This window comes from Lampris incognitus, chromosome 6 (assembly GCF_029633865.1).
Source record: "Lampris incognitus isolate fLamInc1 chromosome 6, fLamInc1.hap2, whole genome shotgun sequence".
NCBI lineage: Eukaryota > Metazoa > Chordata > Actinopteri > Lampriformes > Lampridae > Lampris > Lampris incognitus.
This window is the reverse complement of record NC_079216.1, coordinates 59,004,762-59,030,681: the sequence shown is the minus strand read 5'-3', so window position 1 is coordinate 59,030,681 and position 25,920 is coordinate 59,004,762. Positions and strand designations below refer to the sequence as shown.

Genomic DNA, 25,920 nt, shown 5'->3' with positions numbered 1-25,920 from the left:
ATGGTAAGTCAGGATACTGCACATCCCTTATCGGGAACAACGACTGATGCTATATATATATATATGTGTGTGTGTGTGTGTGTGTGTGTGTGTGTTCAACTAAAACAGATAATTATGATTTGGTAATTTGATCATAAGACTGCTGGAACGTGGTGACGGTCACGAGCGTTGGGTAAAAAAAGGGTGATCTTATTTTACAGGTAAGGAAGAGTTGAATGATTTCAATTCAGTTCGCTTCATCTCAATTCAAGGGTCACATTTCCCTTTCACGCTGTTTAAAGTAAATCGATTGACTTTGTTTTATGGGGGGGGGCCCTACCCCTACCCCTACCGTTTTAAACTGGGGGGGACCCCTACCCCTACCGTTTTAAACTGGGGGGGACCCCTACCCCTACCGTTTTAAACTGAAAACAAGCTACGATTCGGTATTTTGAAAACAGGTTTGGGTTGAACTTGCCACGGGACATCGCCGCCCTGACAGGCGCGCAGCCTTTGTCCGTGTTTTCCATCGTCGGTTATTCCGCCGGCGTTGCCATGCCAACCGGTAAAAGTCGATAAAATAAGGGCGCGGTCGAGACTGTGCCACACCTCGCGACGAAAGACTCGGAAAACAAGTCCCGCGTTGTGCGGGGAAACCGCGGCGAGACGTCACACGTGCGCGCTTCTTCATCCCCGACGCCGACCCGCGCGGTCTAATTAGAAGTAGGTCGTGATAACGACGCGATAAAGGACAGTCGGAGGACTCTTCCCCGCACGCACAGACGAGCTGCCTCACTTGGCTCACCTGTGTCAGGTGTGGGCGCTTCCGGTGAGTCAGCGGAGACTCCACCCTGTTGACTCCGCGCTGTTGTTCCAGTCTGTCACGGGGGGGGGGGCGAGAGAGTGGCGGCTGGGAACTGCGAGCGGCGGCTGGGAACTGCGAGCCGGAGCGCAACGATTCGAGTCCGGAACAAACCCCCCTCCTCCTCTTCCTCCTCTCCGCCGAAGCAAGACAACGTCTTAGGTCCGGCCTCGCTCCCGCGCCGAGTCCCGGTCAAATCTCGCCATGAGTAACGTGACCTCAGAGAGCGCTTTTCTGTCCGCTTTGCAGCCCAGCAACTCGGTGACCACCTACGGTCTCCCGTCGGAGATACAGATTAGCAATGGAGGCTCCGGGTCGGACGAGGCCAGAACCCGGAGAGTCCAGCAGCAGGTCCAGATGCGGCTGGCCGAGAAGAGCACGCTACCGCGTCAGAACGGCGTGGCCGGACATTACGCCGCGTCAGGTAAAACATCTTCATCACCACCACCATCATCATCATCATTATTATTATCATTATTATCTTTGTTATTTCCTATTATAGTAGTGAAAGAGCATATTGACGTATAAAAAGTGTGCGTTTAGCCTGCGGAAGCTGTCGGGACTCTTGGTGGAGTTAAATAAGCGGCTGACAAGTCGTTCGGTGTGGGGATAGTGCCAACAGTCGTATCAAAGGGAGATTTACCCGAAGGCAGAAAACAATCCACCTTGTGTGTGTGTCTGTGTGTGCGTGCGTGCGTGTACGCGTGCGTGTACGCGCGCGCATTCCTGCGACGTCTCAGTCCCAGACGATCGTCAGTGCGTTTCCGCCCAAGTCGGTTCTGTCACCTTGCGTCCAGCGCTGAACAAGCTGGGAGGCATTTTGCCTGAACCCGAGTGAAAAACAACAAGCTACGTGGGGGAAAGGAAAAAAGAGGGGTTAATGTTTACCAGGTCTGAACAGGCATGGCTTTTATGAGCTGCCGGGCAGTGGGAGGGGGTGAAAGCCTTTATCTGTGAGATTGGGTTTCAGGTCAGCTTTGAAAGGTGAGGGTTCAAGGGACGGCAGACAAGTAGCGGGTTGTGAGACGCGGCCTCTGCGGCGGCGCCACGCCGCGTTAAGACTGCGTTGTGTCGGCTGCACAACTTGAGCTAATTGCCTCGATGAAGTTGTTACGCAAGTGGTGGTGAAACAAGCAGATGGCAATTGAGCGGTTTCCTGGCATGTTTTTTTGGAAATGCCTTTCCCGTCCCCAGTACCACGTGTCTTTATGTTTTCATACAGCGGAGGCGTTCAGAAATGTGAAATGGCACACGTACACAGCACAGCAGCGTGCAATCTTGTGTTGTAGTTAAAAAAAAAAGGTTCATGGTCAGAGGCGGGCTGATACCGCACAGTGTTGATATTTCACTGACACGTCGGATTCTCAGTGTTTCCCACTTTTGCTGCGTTGCCTAAACTGCTTGAGAGACGCGGTGACGCGCCATGGGAGTAGCACACAGCTCCTCGTGTCAAGTCGACCCATTGTTCCAGCAGGGAGAGAAAGATACAGTAACACAGTTGTGCACGTTTGCAGACTGTTATCTACAGAGGGAATAGCCTACTCTATACCTGTGCACTTCTGTGAATTTTTAAAAAAAAATTGTGTTGTCCTAAAGTGTAGTTACAGCCTCATAAGGTTTTCAACACGGTCACATACTGAGAGATACAGGTGGACACAGTAAACAACAATGAAGGACGCCCTCTGTCCTTCGACCTTTGATTCTTGTGTCTGTTTACATGTGGTCTCCAGTTCTGGGCTCTGCCGTGGCAGCAAAGGAGCCCTGCTTGCCCTGTTTTCATTTCAGCATTTCCCCTAAGGCGTGACTACTGGCTGCCTCAGCAGCCCCGCAGCAGAAATACCTGCCCTATCTGGAGGCTTGGTGGGATCTAGAGGAATGCAGAGTATGGCTGCAGAATGAGTCAACAAGTCACTCGCAAGTGTGCTACTTCCACTGAATCATTTTTGTCAAAAACGGCCACACGGTATGACAAAGAGAAGTGGTGTGGTGTGCTGTTGCATTCACGCTGAGTAATGCCGTTCTACCCTTTGACCCGCTGATTGCGTGGGTAGACATGGTCGTCTGCTGAACTCTAACCTTTCCAACTGATTTGGTGTTGGAAATCTCGTCTTTATAACCGGGGGAGAGGAAACAGTGCACCAGCGTAGTGGAGACTGGCCTCAGAAGAGTACATTATTAATGCATGGACATTGAGACAGTACGTGCAGATGAGGAAAACAATGAGTAGCCTTTGCAAAGAGCTGCTGTTCTTATTTATATGCCTCCCTACTGTGGGGGACCAGTCCATAGGCAGACCAGTCCTAACAGAAGGGGGGGGGCGTGCAAAGAATTATCTTCTTATCTTTATGAGAAACGTGGATTTGTCAGATAAGAAAACTTGCTAAAGTTGCGTTTTTTTATGTACTGAAACGACCCGTAATTGCCAGGTATATTTTGTGTGTTTGATGTTGGGGTGTTGTCGGGGTAGGGCCTGGGCAGGGCAAGGAATGCTTCCATTTTCCCTTTCTGCTTCGACTGTACGAACTGGTTTGCTGCCTGTCCCCTGCAGCAGTTCAGCGTGCGCGTGCATGCTCTCTCTCTCGCGCACGCGCACACACGCACACACAAAGAAGCGCTTTTGTTTGTGGTTTTGGTATCAGTTAACTCTGTTCTCAAACTTGGCACATTCAGTAGTCAAGTCTATGCAGGCGAAGTTGAGTCAAACTTTCTTTGCACAGTTCTCATAATGCATTCGAAACTCGGTGTGCTTTATATGGAAACTACAAAGGAAAATTGTCTAGAAAGCAGTGCAAACAAGCCGTAGAAAATACACATTACAAAGAACAAACAACTGCATGCAAATATCACACGAGGAACCCTCCGACGCTGGAGTGCGTACATGCCCAGTCCCATGCCCATGCCAGATAAGACCGAGTCAAAGGCTTTAAGGAAGATTTGTAAGCCTGCTTTTAGTGGAGATTAGAAGTGGGACATGTATTAAGTCCTCCTGCCACCCGTTCCAGCAACCTGCACAATAGCTCAAAGCAGCTTCACAAACTTTTACTTTAATCCTCAGTACTGCTAAGAGGCCAGCACCAGAAGACCTGAGGGACTTAGCTGAATCTGGTTGAGGCCAAACAGGAATGTATGGCAATGCTTGGGCATGTCGAGTTCTGTAAACAAGCCGCAAAATTGTGATTTCAACCGAAATGCTTACTAGAAGCCCGTGCAGCTATCTAGTAACAGATCTAGTTTATTAGTGTTTTTTTTTTTTAAAAAAATTATTGCACAGTACGACTGATAAGGAATTGGAAGCACCTGCCCTGCTCTTTAGGAAGAGATCCAAGTAAGCATGGATTTATTATCTGGACTAGTACCATGGTCTTCATTTCATTAAAACGAGGCAGATTTAGAGATTTCCACAAGTTGATTTACATTCCGCCATCAGACAGCAAGCCAACAGTAGTCAAACCCCCAAGGGGCCAGTGAGATTTAAAACTGTGAGTCATCTGCATAATCATGTCATTAGATATGTGCGTTACTGGAAAACTCACCCTTGTGGCGCTCTTGTTATTATATTAACCATTTCACATTCAAAATTACCCACAAAAGCACACATATTTCTGCCTCTGGTGTTTGATCAACCCAGTTTAGAACCTGACCCAACGGATGAACCCAGTATCTGGTCTGTGCACCAGATACTGGGCTCATCCGTCGGGTCAGGTTCTTTCCTGAATAGGTTTGGGTTTTTTGAATTCATTAAAAAATAATATCACGCTTAGAATTTTATCCAAGGACATATGTCAACATAGCATTGGTTGCTAACCTTGTGCTTTTTCAGAATATGTAAACGATTTAAAGGAAGCCTTTGTAGATGTAGGGAATTTGCAGTTGTGAAGCTTCCTTATAGCATTGGTTATTACCGGCAGCCCACGTCATTTCGGCACTAAATGACTTTTCCTTTCAGTTTTCCTTAAGTTGCATTTGTACTTACAAATCCTGGTTCAGAAGAGCTTATGGTATTTCAAATGAACACTTTTTAAAGCAGCCTTATTATATTTTGGTTTTCTTCACATTACTCATAGCGGCTTGTAGGACGGAAATGTGTCACATGTGGTTTTATTAAAACTGGTCTGGTGCATGGTCATTAATGTGCGATTTTACCAGCAGTAGCACACTGACACTGCATACATGGATACTTGATAGGCACAATACTAACACGTCTGCTATCACCACTGTCTGACATGCTCTGCTTTAAGTCAACCTAGATATCAGCATTGATGGACTGCTGAGAGTTCAGGGCATCACTCGCACATCCTAGCGTAGACCCTATTCTGCCACATGACTGTGCTAACAGACTCACTGCACACCTCTGAGGCCGTTCTCTATTCTGGTAACACAATATCATTCACACACTGTCCCTTCGGAGACAAGTAGGGTAGTGACTAATACACACTCCGTAACCTCTGCTGCTCATAGAGTTCACAGGAACCCGTGATGTCTTATTTTGCTGCTAGTCAGGTTTTGTATTTATGCAGCCAACAAGGAGTGCAGGTAGAGTCTTGCCCAGTGTATTAGGAAACCCGTCTGTTGTTTCTGTATTCATGAAAATGAATTTATCTCATGCAATTGGTGATTGTGAGGTTTAGGGACCTGATACCTTTTCATAAGTAACAGAATTGTTATGAAATCTACCATCACCCTATTGTTTGTTCTAATGTTGATATTAACAATATTAGCATTTATAAGGACACTTGAAGTTTTTATTCACAAACTTATGTTCTTTAACTTGTTTGGACATTTGTGTACATCTTAAGCATAATAGAATTTAGTCATTTCATGCACTGCATGTTGTTTTTTATGATGCTATATAAATGTCTTTTGTACAGATAAAATCAAATAGGTTCAGTTGATTAACCTATTTCTTTAGCTTTGAGTAAAGTATTTCATTTGTCCTGTTTTTGCATCATTTGATTATTTTTTTTAAATTCCAGAACATGGTGGCTCTTCAACAATGAAATACCAGACCTTCAGCCCAGGATTTACCTCCAAGTCTTCCTACATGTACACAACCTCCAGACCAGTCATGGTGAGTACAACTGATGTCTCATGGCTACTGCAGGCATTCACACATAACATAGAAATGTTGAGATTATTGTCCACTTTGTCAGCTGTCTTGATGTTCCAGTAGAGCAGCACCCCTGACCATCTGCTGGTTTGTTTCGTAGTGGGCTCAGAGTGCGTGATATTTCACAGGAAGCCGCCACGTTTTTAGCTCTGGCACGCAAGCCCACTTTCCAAAATTCTTCATGGCTGAATGGAAAGGCAGTTGTAAATGTGTTTGAGTGCTGTGTAACAACAGTTTGTGGCTTTTAATATGCTTTCATCTTTGCCATGAGAATGCTCTTGTAACTGATTGGCAGGAGAACTTTTTAGATGGAGAGAAGAACAACAAATTATTTTGATGATCGAAACAAACCTAACCCATTTTGTGACAGCCATTTCTCAATAAAATGACACTCAGGTGTCTGTTCTGTTAATCCTGCCCACAAACACAGTACACTGGAAAACACTGTTGTGTATTCGTATCATTGCAAAAAATCGCTGCTCTTCTGTGCCCCAGGCTTCACGCATGTCCCAGTACACTGGCAGCTTGCCTAAAACCTTCACCTCCCGGTCTGCTGTGGACCTGAGCCAGCTCCAAAGGATCAGCGTTGGGGGCGGAGGTGGTGGAGGTGGCAGCATATACCAACATGAAGACGCGCACTTAGGAGGCTACCAGGGGACCACTAGGCAGCAGGTCTCTATGAGCCGGTTCGACCCCGATATCATCTCCCTGCAGTCCATGCGCCAGCAGCCAGCCCAGATGAATGCCTGGATGGTAGATGGTAGCGATGCCGTCAGCATGGTCTCTGACCGGGATGCCACCTATAGCCGTCAGTTTAACCAAAGCACAATGAACGGCTATAGCTCCAGCAGTCAAATGAGGCAGGGAGGTGGGGGAAACATGGGCTTCCAGTCTATGCGACGCTCTCTCAGTGGCACCCTGGCCCGCAGTGGAGAAATGGCAGGAGGCGAGGTAGACCTTGTTCAGGCACACTCCTACAAGGGTCCAGCCTACCGCACCATCAGCAGGATTAACAACCGAAACAGAATAAGCATGGGCTCCATGTCCGGGACCGGCACCCTACAGCAGCAGACAGCGGCTGACACAGGGTTTATCTTGAGTGGGCTGGCCTCTGGTTCCCAAGGGAATCTGATGATGCAGCGTCCTGTCTCACGTGCTATGTCAGTAAAGAGCGCGCAGAGTGTGGGCGGCCGCATCGACATCTTTGATGGGCAGATGGATTCTGAGGGAAGCATGGGAAACCTCAGCAGGTGAGACTCCCACATGACTAACAGATAGCCTGAGTTTCTTTTCTTTCCTCAAGACTTAAAATTGCACAACTAATAACATGTTAAACATAACTATATTAATTGACAGATTACAAATGACAAAGAGGACATCTCCAACCATATTTTGCCTCTGTATTCAGTAAAAACTGAAATGTTGGTAATATACAGAAAATTTCTGCACCCAACTACCTCACAAGATACAGCAGATAACACTACATTTCTATAGATGACTATGCAAAGCACAAATGTTTGTATTCAGACTCTTGTGCTAAGAGATTTGCATTAAGAAAAGCAGAGTGCACGCTGTTATAGGCAGATACAGAAAGGATAAAATTTGGCTATTAGAAAAACATGACACTATTAACAGAGAGCGATTAGCTTATCACAACAGGAAGACCCAATCATTACCATTGCTTTTGCATTCCAGTTTAGTGTGTGTTTCCATTACTCAAATTACATTCTAACATATGGTCAAAGTCACAGCTTTCACATGTTTCAGTGTTTTTTTCATTGAGGGTGTATATCATTTGAACAGTATATTTCCCAAGAGCTGGAGATTTCAAAGTAGCTCCATAGTGGTAGGACTGTAGTGGTAGGACTGGTTTGGGTGTGGCACCAATGCAATTACAGGCTTTACAATTTCACACACCAACAGCTTGTGGTTAGCCATGCGGATATGGAAGAATTTGCACAAACCTATAAGAGTCATATCATTCTTTGTGTTAATTTTGCTGGGACTATATGTCTATCAAAACAGCCAAAAGACATTATATATTGTCCAAGCAGAAGGGCAATAAAATGACAGTATTTATTTTCCTTCTTGCATTTATTTGCTCATTTACTGGTTTGACAGGATTAACAGCCTGGACATGCCCACGGCAGTGCAGTACCTCAGAGAGAGTGACCCGAACATGCAGGTCCTGGGAGCTGCCTATATTCAACATGAGTGTTACAACAACAGTGATGCCAAGCATGAGGTACTAGAGTTAGATTACACTTGTGGTTAGAATCCTTCGGGTTTCCCTTGTCCTCAATCGTTTGTTATGAAACCAACTTGTAAATGTATTTGTGACAGTTGTGGCTCTTCAAAAGATAGATGATTAGCTAGCTATCGGAACCTAATCGCTACATTGTGAACATTGTGGAACATTCCACATTCCAAGGCTTACATAATTTATTGCTGTAAACCTAGATGTGTTTTCTCCATACTGGTTATGTGGGAGACCGGAAACTTCCAAAAACATGTAAACTGATGTCACAGTCACTATTTTTGTTCACCCAAATCTTTTAGCTTGTTGAGTTTTAGGATGACTACTAGAGTCTGACAGCTGCTTTAGTTATCAAAGTTCTTTGAGAAATAATGTTGTGATGGTATTTAACAGATGCTTTTACATGTAGCTAGTGTATTGTTTGCATTTCAGTTTTTATATACTGTACAATGGGCTGCAGCAAAGGAGGGAAACCTCTGCCTTTAATCACTTGTTTTTTGGGATGTCTAACTAGAGTTAACTGAAAGTAAAACCAGAAATGCAAGGCCTAAGTGGATCTGTCCCTGCTGACTATAGGTGCGTCGCTACAAGGGAATCCCTGAGCTGGTAAAACTGTTCAACTGTGACAACCAGGAGGTGCAGCGCTATGCCACCGGTGCCACACGCAACCTCATCTATGAGAACATGGACAACAAGGTGGCTCTGATCGAGGAAGGTGGCATCCCGCAACTGACTGAGGCTCTGAAGGAGCCTGACGATGAGCTCCGCAAGAACATCACTGGTAGGACAGACCCAAGTCTCTGTTACTCAGTTCAAAGAAATAGATTACTAATGACTAGATCTCACATTACTGCTCAATAGCCTGGGTGCGTAAAATGGTGTTGTTCAACTTCCGATGTACGAGTACTTGCACAAGAACTTCTGGTCTGGTTTGTCGAGAGAAGAGATGGCTTTGTTTTACACTCACTGTTTGCAGGACCTCCCTAAAATCACGGTCAACGATGTACATACAGTGCATCCAGAAAGTATTCACACCCCTTCACTTTCCCCACATTTTGTTATGTTACAGCCTTATTCCAAAATGGATTAAATTCATTTTTTTCCCCTCATCAATCTACACACAATACCCCATAATGACAAAGTGAAAAAGGTTTTGTAGAATTTTTTTGTGAATTTATTAAAAACAAAAAACTGGAATATTGCATGTACGTAAGTATTCACACCCTTTGTTATGACACTCAAAATTGAGCTCAGGTTCATCCTGTTTCCACTGATCATGCTTGAGATGTTTCTACATCTTGATTGGAGTCCACCTGTAGTAAATTCAGATGATTGGACATGATTTGGAAAGGCACACATCTGTCTATATAAGGTCCCACTGTTGACAGTGCATGTCAGAGCAGAAACCAAGCCACGAAGTCAAAGGAATTGTCTGTGGACCTCCGAGACAGGATTGTATCGAGGCACAGATCTGGGGAAGGGTACAAACAAAGTTCTACAGCTTTGAAGGTCCCGAAGAGCACAGTGGTCTCCATCATTCGTAAATGGAAGAAGTTTGGATCCACCAGGACTCTTCCTAGAGCTGGCCGCCCAGCCAAACTGAGCAAGGGGGAGAAGGGCCTTGGTCAGGGAGGTGACCAAGAACCCGATGGTCACTCTGACAGAGTTCCAGCATTCCTCTGTGGAGATGGGAGAACCTTCCAGAGGGACGGTCATCTCTGCAGCACTCCACCAATCAGGCCTTTATGGTAGAGTGGCCAGACGGAAACCTCTGCTCAGTAAAAGGCACATGACAGCCCGCTTGGAGTTTGCCAGAAAGCACCTAAAGGACTCTCGGGCCATGAGAAACAAGATTCTCTAGTCTGATGAAACCAAGATTGAACTCTTTGGCCTGAATGCCAAACGTCACGTCTGGAGGAAACCAGGCACCTCTCATCACCTTGCTAATACCATCCCTACAGTGAAGCATGGTAGTGGCAGCATCATGCTGTGGGGATGTTTTTCAGTGGCAGGAACTGGGAGACTAGCCAGGATCAAGGGAAAGATGAATGGAGCAAAGTACAGAGAGATCCTTGATGAAAACCTGCTCCAGGGCGCTCAGGACCTCAGACTGGGGCGAAGGTTTACCTTTCAACACGACAACGACCCTAAGCACACAGCCAAGACAACGGAGTGGCTTCGAGACAAGTCTGTGAATGTCCTTGAGTGGCCCAGCCAGAGCCCAGACTTGAACCCCATTGAACATCTCTGGAAAGACCTGAAAATAGCTGTGCAGCGATGCTCCCCATCTAACCTTACAGAGCTCGAGAGGATCTGCAGAGAAGAATGGGAAAAATACCCCAAATATAGGTGTGCCAAGCTTGTAGCTTCATACCCAAGAAGACTTGAGGCTGTAATCGCTGCCAAGGGTGCCTCAACCAAGTACTGAGTAAAGGGTGTGAATACTTATGTACATGCAATGTTTCAGTTTTTTATTTTTAATAAATTTGCAAAAATTTCTACAAAACCTTTTTCACTTTGTCATTATGGGGTATTGTATGTAGATTGATGAGGGGGAAAAAAGGAATTTAATCCATTTTGGAATAAGGCTGTAACATAACAAAATGTGGGGAAAGTGAAGGGGTGTGAATACTTTCCGGATACACTGTAGCATCGTGAGTGCTTCCTCAGTAGCTCAGACGAGCAAAAAAGAAAAGGGGTTTAAGATATATATTTCGAGCTACGTCGAAACTACGAGGGTGAGTAATGACATCATTAGAACTATGCTAGCGCTAGCTAGCTAGCTAGCTGGCAGGGGTGATCAAATTAAATTATACAAATCAGACATACCTGGTGTAAAACCGAATGTCCTCATCAGAACCTGCAAATCGCCTCAGGATGAATTTAGACTGTGGCTGGGCGGTCTCTGGAGCAATTCTATTTGTTTCCTCATTGACTCGTTTTGGGTCAGGCCTTCATCCAAAGTGGCAGGATTAGGAGCAATGCAATAGTCATGCTCTTGCAGGCAGCTGCCGACATCCATCTCATTATCAGAGGAGTCCAGAGTTGGCAGAGGAGCGACAGCAGGACGCTCCCGGCGCTCCCACACACCTAGCCTGGGTGGGGGGCGTACTCATTCCACGCAGAGTGTGGGGACAGCTCCTTTCTTGAGCCTCTCTAACACACCCGCAGCGAAATCACCCGGTTCAAAATGCCGACTACACACTTTTGTACTCTTGGTGACGGTAAATGCATCCCTCCGCATCTTCGCTAGCCACTTAGCTCTTTCCTCGCAGTTACTGGGGAATGAATGGAAACTTAAAAGAGAATTATAGCGTGCCGAATTCACACACTGTGGCACACAGCAGTGCTCAGTGGAGCCTGATTCACGGCGTTGATATTTGAACACCCCTTTTTGCCCTGTTTGATTCACTGATTTTCCGAACAAAGAAGATTTCAGATGGATAAGTTAGTAGCTAACTAATAATTAAGTAGGACGTAAGCATCCAGTTGTACTGGAAGTTCTTATGCAAACAGACACACCCAGAAGTTCCGCAGCGTGACGTTAATGCACCAAGCCTATTATCCTTGGCTGTGAATCTTGCCGGCCGTTTTGGACTGGGAGGCCACCTTAGACTCAAACATAAATGATGCAGAGGTCTCAGTTAATTAGATGAAAGCACATTCTGACAGCTTTTGGTATGCTCACCTATCCAACAGTGCCCTTGAAGGTCTAGGAAATTGTTGGAAATTCTATTATACTTGTATATATTGTGTCGAGTTTCTTAGTAAAGATTTTACAATTAGTACGTATAAGTTTCCCCCCGAAAGTTTAGGGCTTGAAGTGGGAAGTGAAAGTAGAAGACAGAAAAATTACGCAGTTATGACAATTTATGCAGAAAGAAAGAGGAACAAATTCAAAAAGGTTTATGCCACAGTTGCCACACGTGTATAAGAAATGACTTTCAGATGTCTAAAATGCAAGTGATAACTGACTGGGTGGAGTATACACAGGTAGGAGGAGGTGCTGTTATGTCAAAAGGGCGAGAGCAGGAGAGTGTGTGTGAGTTGCCCCGGTCTAGATCTCTATTTTGCCACTCCCTTTATGACTGAGGACCCTGTCACTCTCTCACTCCCAGTTACAACTTGACCTGTACTTGGCACACCTTCAACAATGTTCCCTGGATGAGTAGTATCTGTCAAAGCAACTGTTCTTGTGGATTGTCTTCTGACAGATAGGCCATAATTCACCAGCATTCCTATCTAGTCAACCTATATGTTACTTACTACAATGTCTGCGCAAAGGAGTTCTAATAAACATACCCTTCCATAAATAAGCACAATAGCACTTAGTGTCAGAGATGGGAAAATATCAAACCCTGATACAGTCGCATTTTGCTATAGCGTCTGTATTTCGAAATGATGTGAGTGTTGCAAGCCATTTTGATATTGCTTAATAGATTATATCAAAACTGGCAACGTTTGAACGCCGCAACTGCTCCAGCCAATCATCGTCAAGCTACTGTTTATATGAGCCCAACCATTGGATAACTGGCCTGTAAGTCAGAGTCTGGCAGCCAATCTGAGTAGCTATGTTAAAATGTGCCACTCCCACCAACAACTGTGTGTTTTCTCCGTAGGGAGAAAGAGGAGCTGTGAAATGCTTAAAAAAAATTGATTTGGAATATTTTTTCTTTAAAAGATACTTGATTGATATACTGCATACATGCTGGGAAATGACGTATAATTGAAAAAGATTGATAAAATATAACTCCATTAAGAAACTACTGAAATATCCATCCATCCATCCATTATCCAAACCGCTTATCCTGCTCTCAGGGTCGCGGGAATGCTGGAGCCTATCCCAGCAGTCACTGGGCAGCAGGTGGGGAGACACCCTGGACAATAACAGAGACAAAAAGAAAACAAATAAATGGCCATTTTGCATTACATTCATCGGGTGTGCCTCTGTGTAGGTATCCTGTGGAATCTTTCATCCAAAGACAGTCTCAAAGAAAAACTGGCCAGGGAAACCCTTCCTGAGCTCACCGAGAAGATCCTCGTTCCTTTATCCGGAAATGGAGACACCGAAGAAATCCAGCAAAGCCCCTCGGAGGCAGAAATCTTCTACAATACCACCGGCTGCCTCAGGTACAGAGCTCGCTGTTATTCATCTCATGCCTTGTAAACTGTGTCCCATGTGGTTTCACCTAAATGTAGGGCTGGGAAATAGTTCACTTTTTTTTTTGTTTATTGTCTTTTTTTATTTCTTTTTTTTTATTTCTCATATTGCCCAGCTCTACCTATGTGTACCATTTCTCCCATGGTCCCTTTTTCCCCTGAAGTCGCTCCTTAACCCTGGGCTTGCTCTGTGTGTGCCCTGTTCATCTCCAGGAACCTGAGCTCCGTGAATGAAAAAACCCGGCAGCAGATGAGAGACACCAACGGGCTGGTCGATTCCCTGATAACCTACCTGAAGTGTGCCCTGGAGGGCAGCAAGGCTGAGGACAAGGTGAGTCCCGGATGACAGGAGGGCAGAAGTTGAGGTTGTGCATTCGGTTTGCGTTCAACCCCACGTTAACTTGTACGCATGTGTATTTTTTGCTCCTAGGGGGTGGAGAACGCTGTGTGCGTCCTGAGGAACCTCTCATTCCAGCTGTACAGTGAGCTGCCACCATCTGTCATGTTTCGCCTGGATGGGCCGACCAGAGCACAGAGCACAGGGAAGGGTGAAGCCATTGGCTGCTTCACTCCTCAGAGCAAGAAAGCCAAGAACGTATGCATATATAAGTGTTTCCTAGTGCTGGGCGATATGGAAAATATTATCAGAATAATCATGTGATTTTACTTTAAGTGACGTCAATACATATTACAATATCGGCTTACATGTGCAAAAATAACATGTGTAACATGTTTAAGGGTACAACTGAAGTTCATGACATTGAACTGTTTGGTGATGAAAAGCATGATATCAAACCAAAAATAGTTTTCAAATAATACTCCCTCAGATAGTTCAGACCGCATTTTGCAAGAAATTTTAGGCAATGGATTCTTATCATTAATTGTGACAACAAAATTGTGTATCGAGATATGACAATATCTGAATTCCTCACACTAGCAGTGAAATACAATTAACGATAATACTGAATTATTGCCCTGCCCTTTCGTTTCTTCGCCATATTTTATATGCATTGGCGAGTCAGTGGCAACACTCTTCTCCTACTTCTCTCCCCCCCCCAGCGGAAAAACCAGGATCTGTCCACCTTCTCTGAGGTGGCCCGGGTGCCAAAGGGGATGGAGTGGCTGTGGCACCCCCAGATAGTGGGGCTGTACAACCGCGTGCTGCACCAGTGCGAGATCAATTCCACCACCCGTGAGGCTGCTGCCGGGGCCCTGCAGAACATCACTGCTGGAGATAAGAGGGTGTGCAGCAACATCAGTGAACTGACAGATGCATTCAAATACCTTGTCACTCAGGGAACCAGTGTTACTCATCTCTTTTTCCCTTCTTCTTTTCTTTGCAGTGGGCGTCGGTGCTAAGTCGGGTGGCTCTGGAGCAGGAGCACATGCTGCCAGTGTTGATGGATCTCTTGCGTGCCAACAGTGACACGGAGCTACGCTCCCTTACTGGCTTCATCAGGAACCTGTCCCGCCATGCCAAGGATAAAAATGACATGGGTCTGTTCTTCAGAGTCCTATACTTTGTTCTCTTAATTACAGATAGAGATGAAAAATGCAAACGTGTTCATGGAAGGCATGACATTTTGAGCTCTGGATCTAGTATGCGCACCTTAACATAACCAATTTGTCCTTTCAGCCACGAAGGTCATTAACAATATACTGACAAAGCTGCCCAGTGACGGCTACCAGAAGGTGCCCTCCAGTGAGGTGGTGGTCAACATCTGTGGTGTTCTCAATAATCTGGTGACCAGCAGCTCCATCGCTGCCCGAGAGATAACCTTCTTCGATGGGATTCCAAAACTGATTGGCATCAAGAACTCCCACGACAACAGGTAACTGGTCTCTTAAAAGACAGGTCATTAATTGTAATTCTGCAACTGAATTGTACCGACACAGTGACGGAATGTTAAAAATTAATCTCCTATTTGTAAAGGAAAAAATGGTATGTCGGTAGATGGGATAAACCTAAACTAAATATATTGTCTCCTTTAAAAACAACACATATGGTGCTCCATGGCCAAATAACTTATATTTCTGCATATGCCATTTTACCAGACACTTAAAAAACCCCTTTTCCATGCTTCACTTGGTGAAGTTCATGTGGTGAACCTGATCTGTAAAGCCGGTACATACTTTGACTGATGCCTAAACTTGTTTTGGAACAGCTTTAGCTCGCTCGCATGTTGCTATATGATGTACCTACATATTTCTTGAGATGACAGGCTGTCCGCCTCGAGGACATGTTCAAAAGTAGGTCAATAAGCCAATTACTAGGGCAACTGTGGAGGATGTTTATCTGGGAAAAGAGGATGGGAATGCAGTGCATAGGCCGCGGAACGCATTTCGAATGGGTAGGGCCAAGATTGACGTGACGCCCCCCCCCCCCCAAGCCACACTCGTAATGCATAACTTTATTCATTATTATTTATTATTTTGCTGTTATTATTTGTCCTGATTATAGCCTAATCAGTATGATTAGAAAGCATAAATCATTTGACACGTCAAGTCCAGTTGCATAGGATTAAATAATGTCAACGCTCACCACCCCGTCTTAAACGTTCCCAAAGAAGTTCCTCCGTCTCTCGTTGTGCTGGATGAAGTCACTGGCAATGGTGAGACCATCCACATTGGCCAAAGCATCCCTGTGTGTGTGGCTGCACATCAAGTCATTGAGTCTCCTTTGAGTCATTGTTGACCTTAGATAAGTCTTCATACGACGAAGGGTTGAGAAGACCTCTCGGCGCTGGCAGTTGACACGGGAATTGTATAAAACAATTTCAACAGCCTGTGTACATCTGGCAATAGGGTTTTCGCTACCGGAGCCGCATTCATTGCCGATGTTACTGATGCTACCGTTGTGACGGTAATTCCAGACGTTCGGATTGCATCTGGCAGCATATTCAACTGTGCGTGTAAACTGTCAAAATCAAAATCCTTCTCGTAGAGGGACACTGGGGAGGACGGGAAACTGCCCAACTCCCGTTTAGCCGCAGATACAATCAGACATTCCAGGTCAGCTGCCACATGCAGGTCTCTCTGCTCAAAACGCCGGTCCATTTCGCCATCAAGAAGATCAAGAACTTCAAAGTACAGTCTCCTATAGTGATTCACTGGGCTCTGGAATGTGTGCGCAGCCTCTCCAGTATCCAATTTTTTGGAGCTTTTCTGTTGCCTGGGCAACACGGGGGCACCGGTTATGTCCTTTTGAATCCTGTACCACTGTCTTGTAGAAATCATTAAATGCATTATCTGACCTCTTCCGCTGAATAAAGCTTTGAGTAACTGCCACGGCTTTTTGCGCATCCTCTAATGATATGTTAACAGTTTGCAAAGTCCTAGACAGCTGTTCAATTGGTGAAAAACACATAAACGCAGTGTGCAGGCCAAAGAATGTGGTAAATTTGTCAAAGACTGCCAGAATGCCCCCAGCTTTCCTGCCAGTTTCATCATGTGATTCTTCATGTAGTTGTGTCATTAGAGAGGAAAGAACAGCGTAATTGTCTATGATTGACTTCACTGCACCCATTCGCACTGTCCATCGCGTCGGACAGAGAGTGCGTAGGTTATGATTGCCAGGGCCCATTTAATTTTTCAAGACTTGGAACGCGTGGTTTTGTTTCGGACATTGCTTCACTAGATGTGTCACTTCTTGCAGTAAATCCAACGCATCGCTAATGGCCTTGCATTGTTTCCCAGTGTCCTGCAAACATAAATTCAAACAATGCGCAAAGCAATGCACATATATGGCTGCAGGATTGCTTTGTTTAAATGTTGCGGTAACTCCATTCAAATGGCCAGACATACTTGCGGCGCCATCGTATGCCTGTCCCTGGCACATACTCGGCAAAACGTTACAGCGGATCAGGATGTCATTTAGTGCAGTGACAATGGTCGAGGCGTCGGCTTTGGGTAAATCAAATAATCCAATAAAATCCTCATGAACGACATAGCTGTCATCAACCCAGCGAAACAGAGACACGAGCTGTCCTTTGGTTGAAATGTCTCTGGTCTCGTCCACTAGTAATGCATAAAATTCATCACATATAGGCGAAATTACCTGGCCTAACACGCAACGTGAAATTAAATGAATCAGCTCATTTATTATGTCATGGCTCATGTAATTTTTTTCAGCGAGCCATTGGTCAATTTCTGGACAGTCCTTGGCTCGCAATTGCAATAGCTTGTAAATGTTGCTATTCTGGGGATCATGACCATCGAAAGCGATGCCCTGACCCATGAGACACAATAGATGTTATCTCTTTGACTAGCATCTCTCGTCTGAGTTTTTGCTTAGCTTTCAGTTGCGTGTCTAATTGGGCTGCAATGCTAGGTTGCTGGGAAACGTGTAACTGGTAGTAAGCCATGGCCTCTCTGTGGTATTTACTACTTTCATGTTTTTGAAAAGAATGTGCAGCATTTTTCACAATTTTGAAATCCAAGCACTGAAAATGCATTCTCGTTGGTTTTGCTTAAACCCGAACCGAGTCCTTTCATTGTCCAAAAGCGACATCGTGTGCAGAAAAGTTTTGCTCTTGTTTGACACAACGTTAGCCATCTGTGGTCCTTGAACCACTGGGGTTGAACAGACCGGTTTCTTTGAGAGGACCCTTCTCCCTGTACCCTTTTTGTACCCGTGAGAACAGCGGGGTTGTCTGGTTGACTGGACTTTGAGAGATCCCTGCAGCACTCACTGGAACAGTGGACTTCTGCGAGGCTCGTAACGTTGGAGGTAGCAGCAGAGGGTCAAACACTAGTTGGAGCACTGACAGTTCTGGGGCTAATTAGCAATTCTACTGCTGGTTCCTCAAGCTCAGAGGGCTCATTGTCAGCTGGGGTGAGGCTCATAACGTTGAGGGTAGCGGCAGAGGGGCTAGTTGGAGCAGCAACAGTTAGAAATTCTACTTCTGGTTCCTCAGAGGGCTCATTGTGGGCTGGAGTGACGGTGGTTGTCTCAACTACCTTGGTTAACTTTGACCCGAAGAAATCAGTTATTTTTCGACGCTTCATCATTCATTAACGTTACTATTGCTTAAAGTTTAGCGAACACACTAGCAGTTAGTCTACTTACATAGAGCACTGGTATTTCTTTTTTTTTATTGCACAAAGTGAACAGTACAAATTTATCACAATATATTAAAACATTCATACAGTACTGTTCCTTTCACACAATAATTCAATTATACACTATACAGTTATTGGATGAACAGCAGGATATATAGGACAAAGCATACACATAAAGGGAAAGAAGGAAAAAGAAGAAAAGAAATATACAATGGCTCGGGGTCTCATCTCAGCAGTTATGAAGGCAAAAATACATTTTCATAAATTGTGTAGGTCTTAATGGCTTTACAATGTTTACTGAATTTAATTGTTTCTATATATTGAAGGAATGTGGCTCTGAAAACAAAAAGTTAGGTTTTTGGGCTAAAAGTTTGCTGGCGTAGAGCACTGGTATTTTGTTCTGTGAAATTCATGTCCCTGTGACGCTAAGCTCACGTGACACAAATAACCAATCAATCATTAGGAAACAGAGTTTGTTGCTTGTGATAGGCCACGTACTGTACGTAGGCTTACAGCTAGTGGAAATTAGCCCGGGAAGCGCGCAAAAGTGCAATACATTAAGAATGTAATGTATTTGCGATTTGAATTTTTACACGTTTATGTTTGATGCACGCCAAAATAGGTATGGCCACGGCCCTACTGGCCATATCGGTTCCGCGGCCTATGATGCAGTGAACTGTCATTTGTAGGAGTTTGTGGTGAAAGATTTCCTGACATTATCGTGCAGGTCTCATACTCAAAAATTTGGTATTATTCATTATTATTTCGCTCCCTGCAGATCACAAAAATTGAGAGGTTTCATCTTTACCAGCATATTTCTATCATCTGCTGTCTATTCATACATTTTTTTTCCCTCAGTGTGTCCAAACTTAAATCTTGAACCCATCTGTTGCAGCCCAGGAAAGGTGAAAGCGTCCAAGGCTGCAGGCACCGTCCTCTCCAACATGTTCCAATACAAGAAGCTTCACAACGACTACAAACAGGTGAGGCGCAGGACAGATGCTTCCTGCTGGATATGACTGACAATAGCTGAATGATTCTGAATAGGTATTGTGCGGCAGGGTCGGATATCCCAAGGGAGTGTCTGTGCATGAGATGATCATTGAAACGCCTTACAAATCAGTAGCGCCTCCTTTCTTTATTAGTGTGTCCTAATAGTGACTTGTTTGCACAAGTTGCTATGAAATGACCTGTACCCGTAGTTCATAACGTGGTTAAAATGAATAGATTCAGGGGTTTATCATTGGAATTAGTGGCTTGGTCGACTAGTAGAATGTGAAAAACCCAAGTGAACAGATGTTGTGGCTCAGTGTGAAAACTTTCTATTCACTGCGAACCCCACCCTGTTCGGGTGCATGCTTGTGCATGCTGGTGTGTGTTTGTATGTGTGCGTAAGCCTGAAAGCGGGAGGAAGACAGAAACGGTTAGTGCATGTACGTGCGGGTGTGCAGCGTGCACATGCATGCTAGTGCGTCTCTGTGTGTACGGCAGTTAACATTCCTTGCTTTGCAATTCGCTGTAGGGTTGGATGGCTACTGTTCAAAAGCATACATCCCCGCTGTAGTCACACACACACAGCGTGATCTTTCCCCCCGTTCCTCTTTGGCAGGGCTAGGGAGATTTACTGCTGCTGCAGGTAGTGCCCCTCCCAAGGGTGCGGCCTTGAGGTGATTTCCTATTGAGCAAGTCAGAACAGAACAAAGGCCTCATATGCTCGTAACAGTTTAATCTACCTGTGTAAAACCGTCTACCAGCTTCGTGGTATGTCTCAAATCTCAACGACAATTTACAGCATTGTGTTACTCTGATATTCTGCTGGTATTGTCATTCACGTCACACATCATGTGGCTGTTGGACTCGGAGGTCAATTCCACTTTTCATAATCCAGGCGAAAATGTCACATGCTGTTTGCCGGCAGTCTGTTTAACGTGACCGAAGGTGAAGTGGATGGTAAATCCACCCAAAACACAGCACTTCAGTCACATCATCATCATCAAGTCCATAACCTATGGAGGTCGTAGGAGCACAGCTGATGCCTCAACAGGTCTCGGTTGAGCCATCATCGTGTTCCAGTAGGGGGGAGTACCTGGTGGTCCCTCTCCCCTCTCCAGGTATGGATGGCCATTGGTTCACAGAGGAACTCATCCGCCCTTTGACAGGCTTTGTTTTTAGTCCTGCTGGGTGTCCACACACACTCCTCACAACAACCCAAGGGTTGAAGTGGAGGTGCTGGTTTAGTGCGCGGCGACCCGACGGTCGCAGTTTAACGTCGTACCCTGGACTTCAGTCACGCGTTTTGTAAATTCATAGTACGGCGTCATAGTAATGAGCATCAGAGGTGTTAAACTGTTGGCACTGACACAATAATAGGGGAAAAAACACAAATTAACGATTTTCTTGAAATGTAATTGATTTAGGCCATAGTGTGGACCAGCGTTTATCATTTTCACATTTTCATTTCAACATCTCTGATGTTTGCAGAAGTGTAATATCCAATGGGCAATTACAGTGTTGTCTTATAGGTCCTACTTTCATACGTTGCTGTATCATAACGAGCATCCATTTTCCTTTTGTGTTTTGCAGAAAGGGTTTTCCAGAGCAGATTTTGTGGATATGACCATTTAAAAAAGGGATCCAACAGGAGCCTGTATTCACCTTTGCTACGTTCATGGACATATAGGTGATGGAGGACTAACCCAATGAAAACTGCTTGCCTGCTTCCACTGCATTTTGAAACGGGATGGACGTCACTGCAGGATAAGCAGTGGGTCAGTGATGGACGCAGGATGCAGATGCATGAACCCCAACCTTTTGATACTCTGTTTTAAAACACTGTTTTGATAAGGAATCAGGGAATCGTTAATTTTCTATTCTCTCTCTCTCTCACTTGCTCACTCTCTCTGAGCAAGTTGTTTGCCCTATGCAGCTTTTCTCTCATTCTTTGCGTCATGTGGAAGCAGTCCCAGAGGAGAGGCAGATAAAGTGGAGTCTCTGTGTCTCGCCTTTTCACTGTAGCTCATTTTCAGCATGAATCCAGCCATTGTGGTACTGATATCATTCTCTGAGAAGTGAAGAATGATTTACTCCTGTTAATTACAACCAATCATAGAATGTTTTTCTTTCTTTTTTTCTTTCTTGTGTAAATGGTGCCCCCTTGTTTCTCTCTGTATTAAAGGTACATATATATATGTACCTTATTTTAGATACACTGATGAGCGAAAACATTATGACCCCTCACAGTTGAACCGAATAATGTTGATCATCTCCAAACAAGGGCACATGTCAAGGTCTGGGTGGATTAGATGTTAAGCAAACAATCAGTTCTCGTAGTCAACGTGTTGGATGCAGGAGAAATGGGCGGGAGTAAAGACCTGAGCGACTTTAGCAAGGGCCAAATTGTTATGGCCAGACGGCTGGGTCAAGGCATCTCTGAAACGGTAAGGCTTGTGGGTGCTCCCGGTCAGCAATGGTGGGTACCTACCGACAATGGTTGAGGAGGGACAAACCACAAACTTGCGACGGTGTTTGGTGCCCAGTGGTCATCGATGTGCGAGGGCAACGAAGGCTATCCCTTCAGGACGCCCCTTAGGGTTTCGGTCGCACATGTTTGTTTAAAGCGTGGGGCGCTACCCCACATGCAGTTCTATGGTTCTCCGTTATCTGGAGATTTTGTGCCTTTCCATTGTCAAGATGCATAGCTCATCTGCAAAGCCACAACGTCCCCCAGTCCATAACATCAGTCTATCGATGAATGCAGCTAGGACTACTGCTGCCCATAGCAATAGCAGGATTTATTACCGAGGTTTACTCCTCTAGAGCTGCGGTGTTCAGCTCTGTTGTCTCCTGACAGTATTAACAGGATTACCGCCAGGAGGGTGTGGCTCTTCACCAAGCACGGACACTCATTCGTCACGGAGAGGCTATATTTTGCTCTTCACATGATGCTGGGGTGTATGAAGACCAGTTTAGGACGCCACGAAAGGCCATCTAGGAAAGATACTACTCCTATGTTTAACCCCTCCACCATCAAAAATGCCTACAATGGTCACGTGACCATCAGAACTGGACCTTGGAGCAGTGGAAGAATGTCGCCCGGTCCAGTGAGTCCCGTTTTCTTTTAGATCACGTGGACGGCCATGTACATGTGCGCCGTTTACCTGGGGAAGTGATGGCACCGGGATGCGGTGGGGGAAGATGCCAGGCTGGTGGAGGCAGTGTGACGCTCAGGGCAATGTTCTGCTGGAAACCATGGGTCCAGCCATTCATGTGGATGTCAATTTGACACGTGCCATCAACCTAAACACCGTTGCAGAGCAGGTGCACCCCTTCATGGGAACGGTATTCCCTGATGGCAGTGGCCTCTTTCAGCAGGATAATGCCCCCTGCAACAATGCACATGGTTCAGGAATGGTTTGAGGAACATGATGAAGTGTTCAAAGTGTTGCCCTGGCCTCCAAATTCTCCAGGGGCCTCATGTATCAATCGTTACTATGGGAAGATTTGTGCATACACACCCATGGGATTTTTTAGCCCTGAAGTTTGTCTCAGAGATCAGTGTAGAACCTGGGTAACCCCTGAATTTAGACACCGATTGGCTAACACTGGTGTCTTTGCAGGCCCGGGTGACTGCTCATTGCAAGAGGTGGACAGTAGATGTTAGGAGGAAGGAATTACAAATAACCATCATGCTTTGCTTCTGACTGTCAGACAATCTTGAGGGCTAAAGAAATCCCATGGGTGTGTGCACACAAATTTGCCTACAGTAACGATTGGTGCATGAGGCCCCAGATCTCAATCCGATTGAGCACCTGTGGGATGTGCTGGACCGACAAGTCCAATCCACGGTGGCTCCACCTCGCAACTTATGGGACTTAAAGGATCTGCTGCTCATGTTTTGGTGTCAGATCCCATAGGACAACTTCAGGGGTCTTGTAGAGTCCATGCCATGGCGGGTCGGTGCTGTTCTGGTAGCATACAGCGGACCAACAGCATATTAGGCAGGTGATCGTAATGTTTTGGCTCATCAGTGTATATGGTATACATTGTATATAGATGGAATATATGGAATAGATATCTATATCTTGTTTAAGTTTGCATAAATAGGTAAAGGTAACGTGTCCTATCTGGAACATCTTCTTTGCTATTCACGAGTGAGAGTCCAACAATGAACGAATGAATGAATGATACACAAATGGATGGAGGTCTGGAAACAAGAGACTACTGACATTTGGGTTTAGAAGTGTGACTCAAGGATCTGGGGATAAAGATAATCTATCTCATGCTGTACAAAGCCCACTTTTGTAAATAGTTTGTGCTTCAGCATTTGGAAAACCTTATCTGAGGCAACTTAAAATCTGTTTGGCATAAAAAAAGTCTCCATGTTGGACATTTCAAACCATTATCCCAAACCCAGCTCTGTCATCCATGTCTTTTTCTTTTTCCATAGCGAACACAATTATACCTGCTTCTCGGCTAACGTCTAATTAAGTCACGAGCTGTTTCTCAGTGGTTTGGAATGGGTGGGCTCCAAGGTCGTTGTCTTTCATTTACTTTCGAAGCCGACTGTCTCCTACTTATAAGCATTGTTTTCGCATTATGTAAATCATGTAAAGAGAAAAAAACCTCCCGCATCACCACCACTATCATCACCACCATCATCACCACCATCAGTTTGTCAGGTCAAAAGCACACACACACAGTCCTTTCAACCAATGAAATATTTACAGTTTTTTTTTTAAACGAGGTTTTATATTAAAACTGTAGTTTCATACGAAGGCGTTTATTTTTATCCAGTTATTACAAACCTGAGTGCACGTTCAACCCACAGTTTTGCGGCCCACGCGACCATAATTCAGTCTATGCAATTTGAATTGGAGTCCAGATTCGATCAAGGCATTGCGAGCATAACTATGGTTGCTTAGCTGCAGTGCAAGTTATCACTGCGTGCCTCTGTATGATGTGTTGAATTCTGGGCGATGCCTCTGCGTTGTATTCAGGCATGTGAATATTGTTCAACTAATAAAATAATGCCACTTTGTTGGATGCAATCTGTGTGTTTGTGGAAAGCCGGTTTTTTTTTTTCTTTGGAGGCTCTGCGGCGTCTTTTTCACCACTACAGGACACTGACGATGCAGTAAAACGACCGCCCCTCCCTGCGTACATGTTGGCTCCTGCACGGACGCCAACAGCAGCAGGAGTTGCCCGTTGCAGCTTCAGTCAGGCTGGCAGCTTGTCAACCATGACGTCACCGGGACACATACCGTCAGCCCCTTCAGGACGGGAAGCGCGGACCAGTTATTCTCTCATAATGATTTAAGTCATCGTGGCGTTACCCCCCCCCCCCCCCCCGGTGGTTTACATCACTTTTACAGCAAAAAGGGGCAAACCTTGGCTTGGGGATCGCCGGTTCGAATCCCCATGTTACCTCCTACAGACACAATTGGCCGTGTCTGCAGGTAGGAAGCCGGATGTGGATGTGTGTCCTGGTCACCACACCATCGCCTCCTCTGGTCGGTCGGGGCACCTGTTCGGGGGGGACGACGACTGGGGGGAATAGCATGATCCTCCCACGCGCTACGTCCCCCTGGCGAAGCTCCTCACTGTCAGGTGAAAAGAAGCGGCTGGTAGGGATGCCCCCCGAAACCCGGTTCTAAACGGGAACCGGTTCTAAATTAGTAAAAACCGGAGCATTTTTAAGATCCGACGTTTTCGGTTCTGCTATCGGTAGTCGGTAGGTACTCGAGGATTATGGAGTGAGATTTATATTGTGGCAATTGTGTTATTCGAGGAATTTAAACGTCACGAACATAATCTTGTTTGCCGTTTTCTCCATCTCTCTGTCTCTCTCTCTTACTGCGCGAGGGGCGGGGCTGTGCTGTGCTCCACACACTCGCTCACACACGCGCAGACAGCTCTGCTCAAGCGCTCATCATGGCGGAGAGAACTAAACGTTCAAAAGGTTTGGGTGTATTTTTCAAAACTCGATGACAACAACGCTCGTTGCCACAAGTGCAACAAATCATTTGCCAGTAAGGGTGGCAATACAAGCAATCTGTCGAAACATCTTTTGTCGAAACATGGTATTAATCTGCAGAAATGCGGCGTTTTCCACTGCTTTGCTCGTAGTGTTCCATCCACGTCCACTGCAGGTAAGCCGTATGAGCCATAGATACGGAGTTAGCTAGGCTAATAACGAATTATTACGAATAGGCCAATAAATAAAATATAATTGCTTAGCTAATTGTTTAGCTACAAATATATAAGCCATAGATACGGAGTTAGCTAGGCTAATAACGAATTATTACGAATAGGCCAATAAATAAAATATAATTGCTTAGCTAGTTGTTTAGCTACAAATATATAAGCCATAGATACGGAGTTAGCTAGGCTAATAGCCGGGGACACTATGAGTCAGGAGAGATCACGACTCCTGCCGGAGAAGGCAGATATGTAGATTTTTCTGCAGCTGTTAGGATAATGTTCTAGGTTCTTGTT

At 45.3% G+C, this 25,920-nt stretch overlaps 1 protein-coding gene across 1 annotated transcript; it reads left to right on the top strand.

Moving 5' to 3' along the window:
- Positions 1-886: 886 nt before the first annotated feature.
- pkp3a (plakophilin 3a) lies at positions 887-24,471 on the top strand. The gene is made up of 13 exons (XM_056281590.1): positions 887-1,265; positions 5,815-5,909; positions 6,444-7,198; positions 8,070-8,193; positions 8,782-8,986; positions 13,161-13,335; positions 13,579-13,696; positions 13,796-13,960; positions 14,425-14,607; positions 14,709-14,862; positions 15,002-15,197; positions 19,322-19,409; positions 21,010-24,471. Exons 1-13 carry the CDS (start codon positions 1,046-1,048, stop codon positions 21,049-21,051), a joined length of 2,520 nt encoding a protein of 839 aa, XP_056137565.1. The 5' UTR covers positions 887-1,045; the 3' UTR covers positions 21,052-24,471.
- The last annotated feature ends 1,449 nt before the right edge of the window (positions 24,472-25,920 follow it).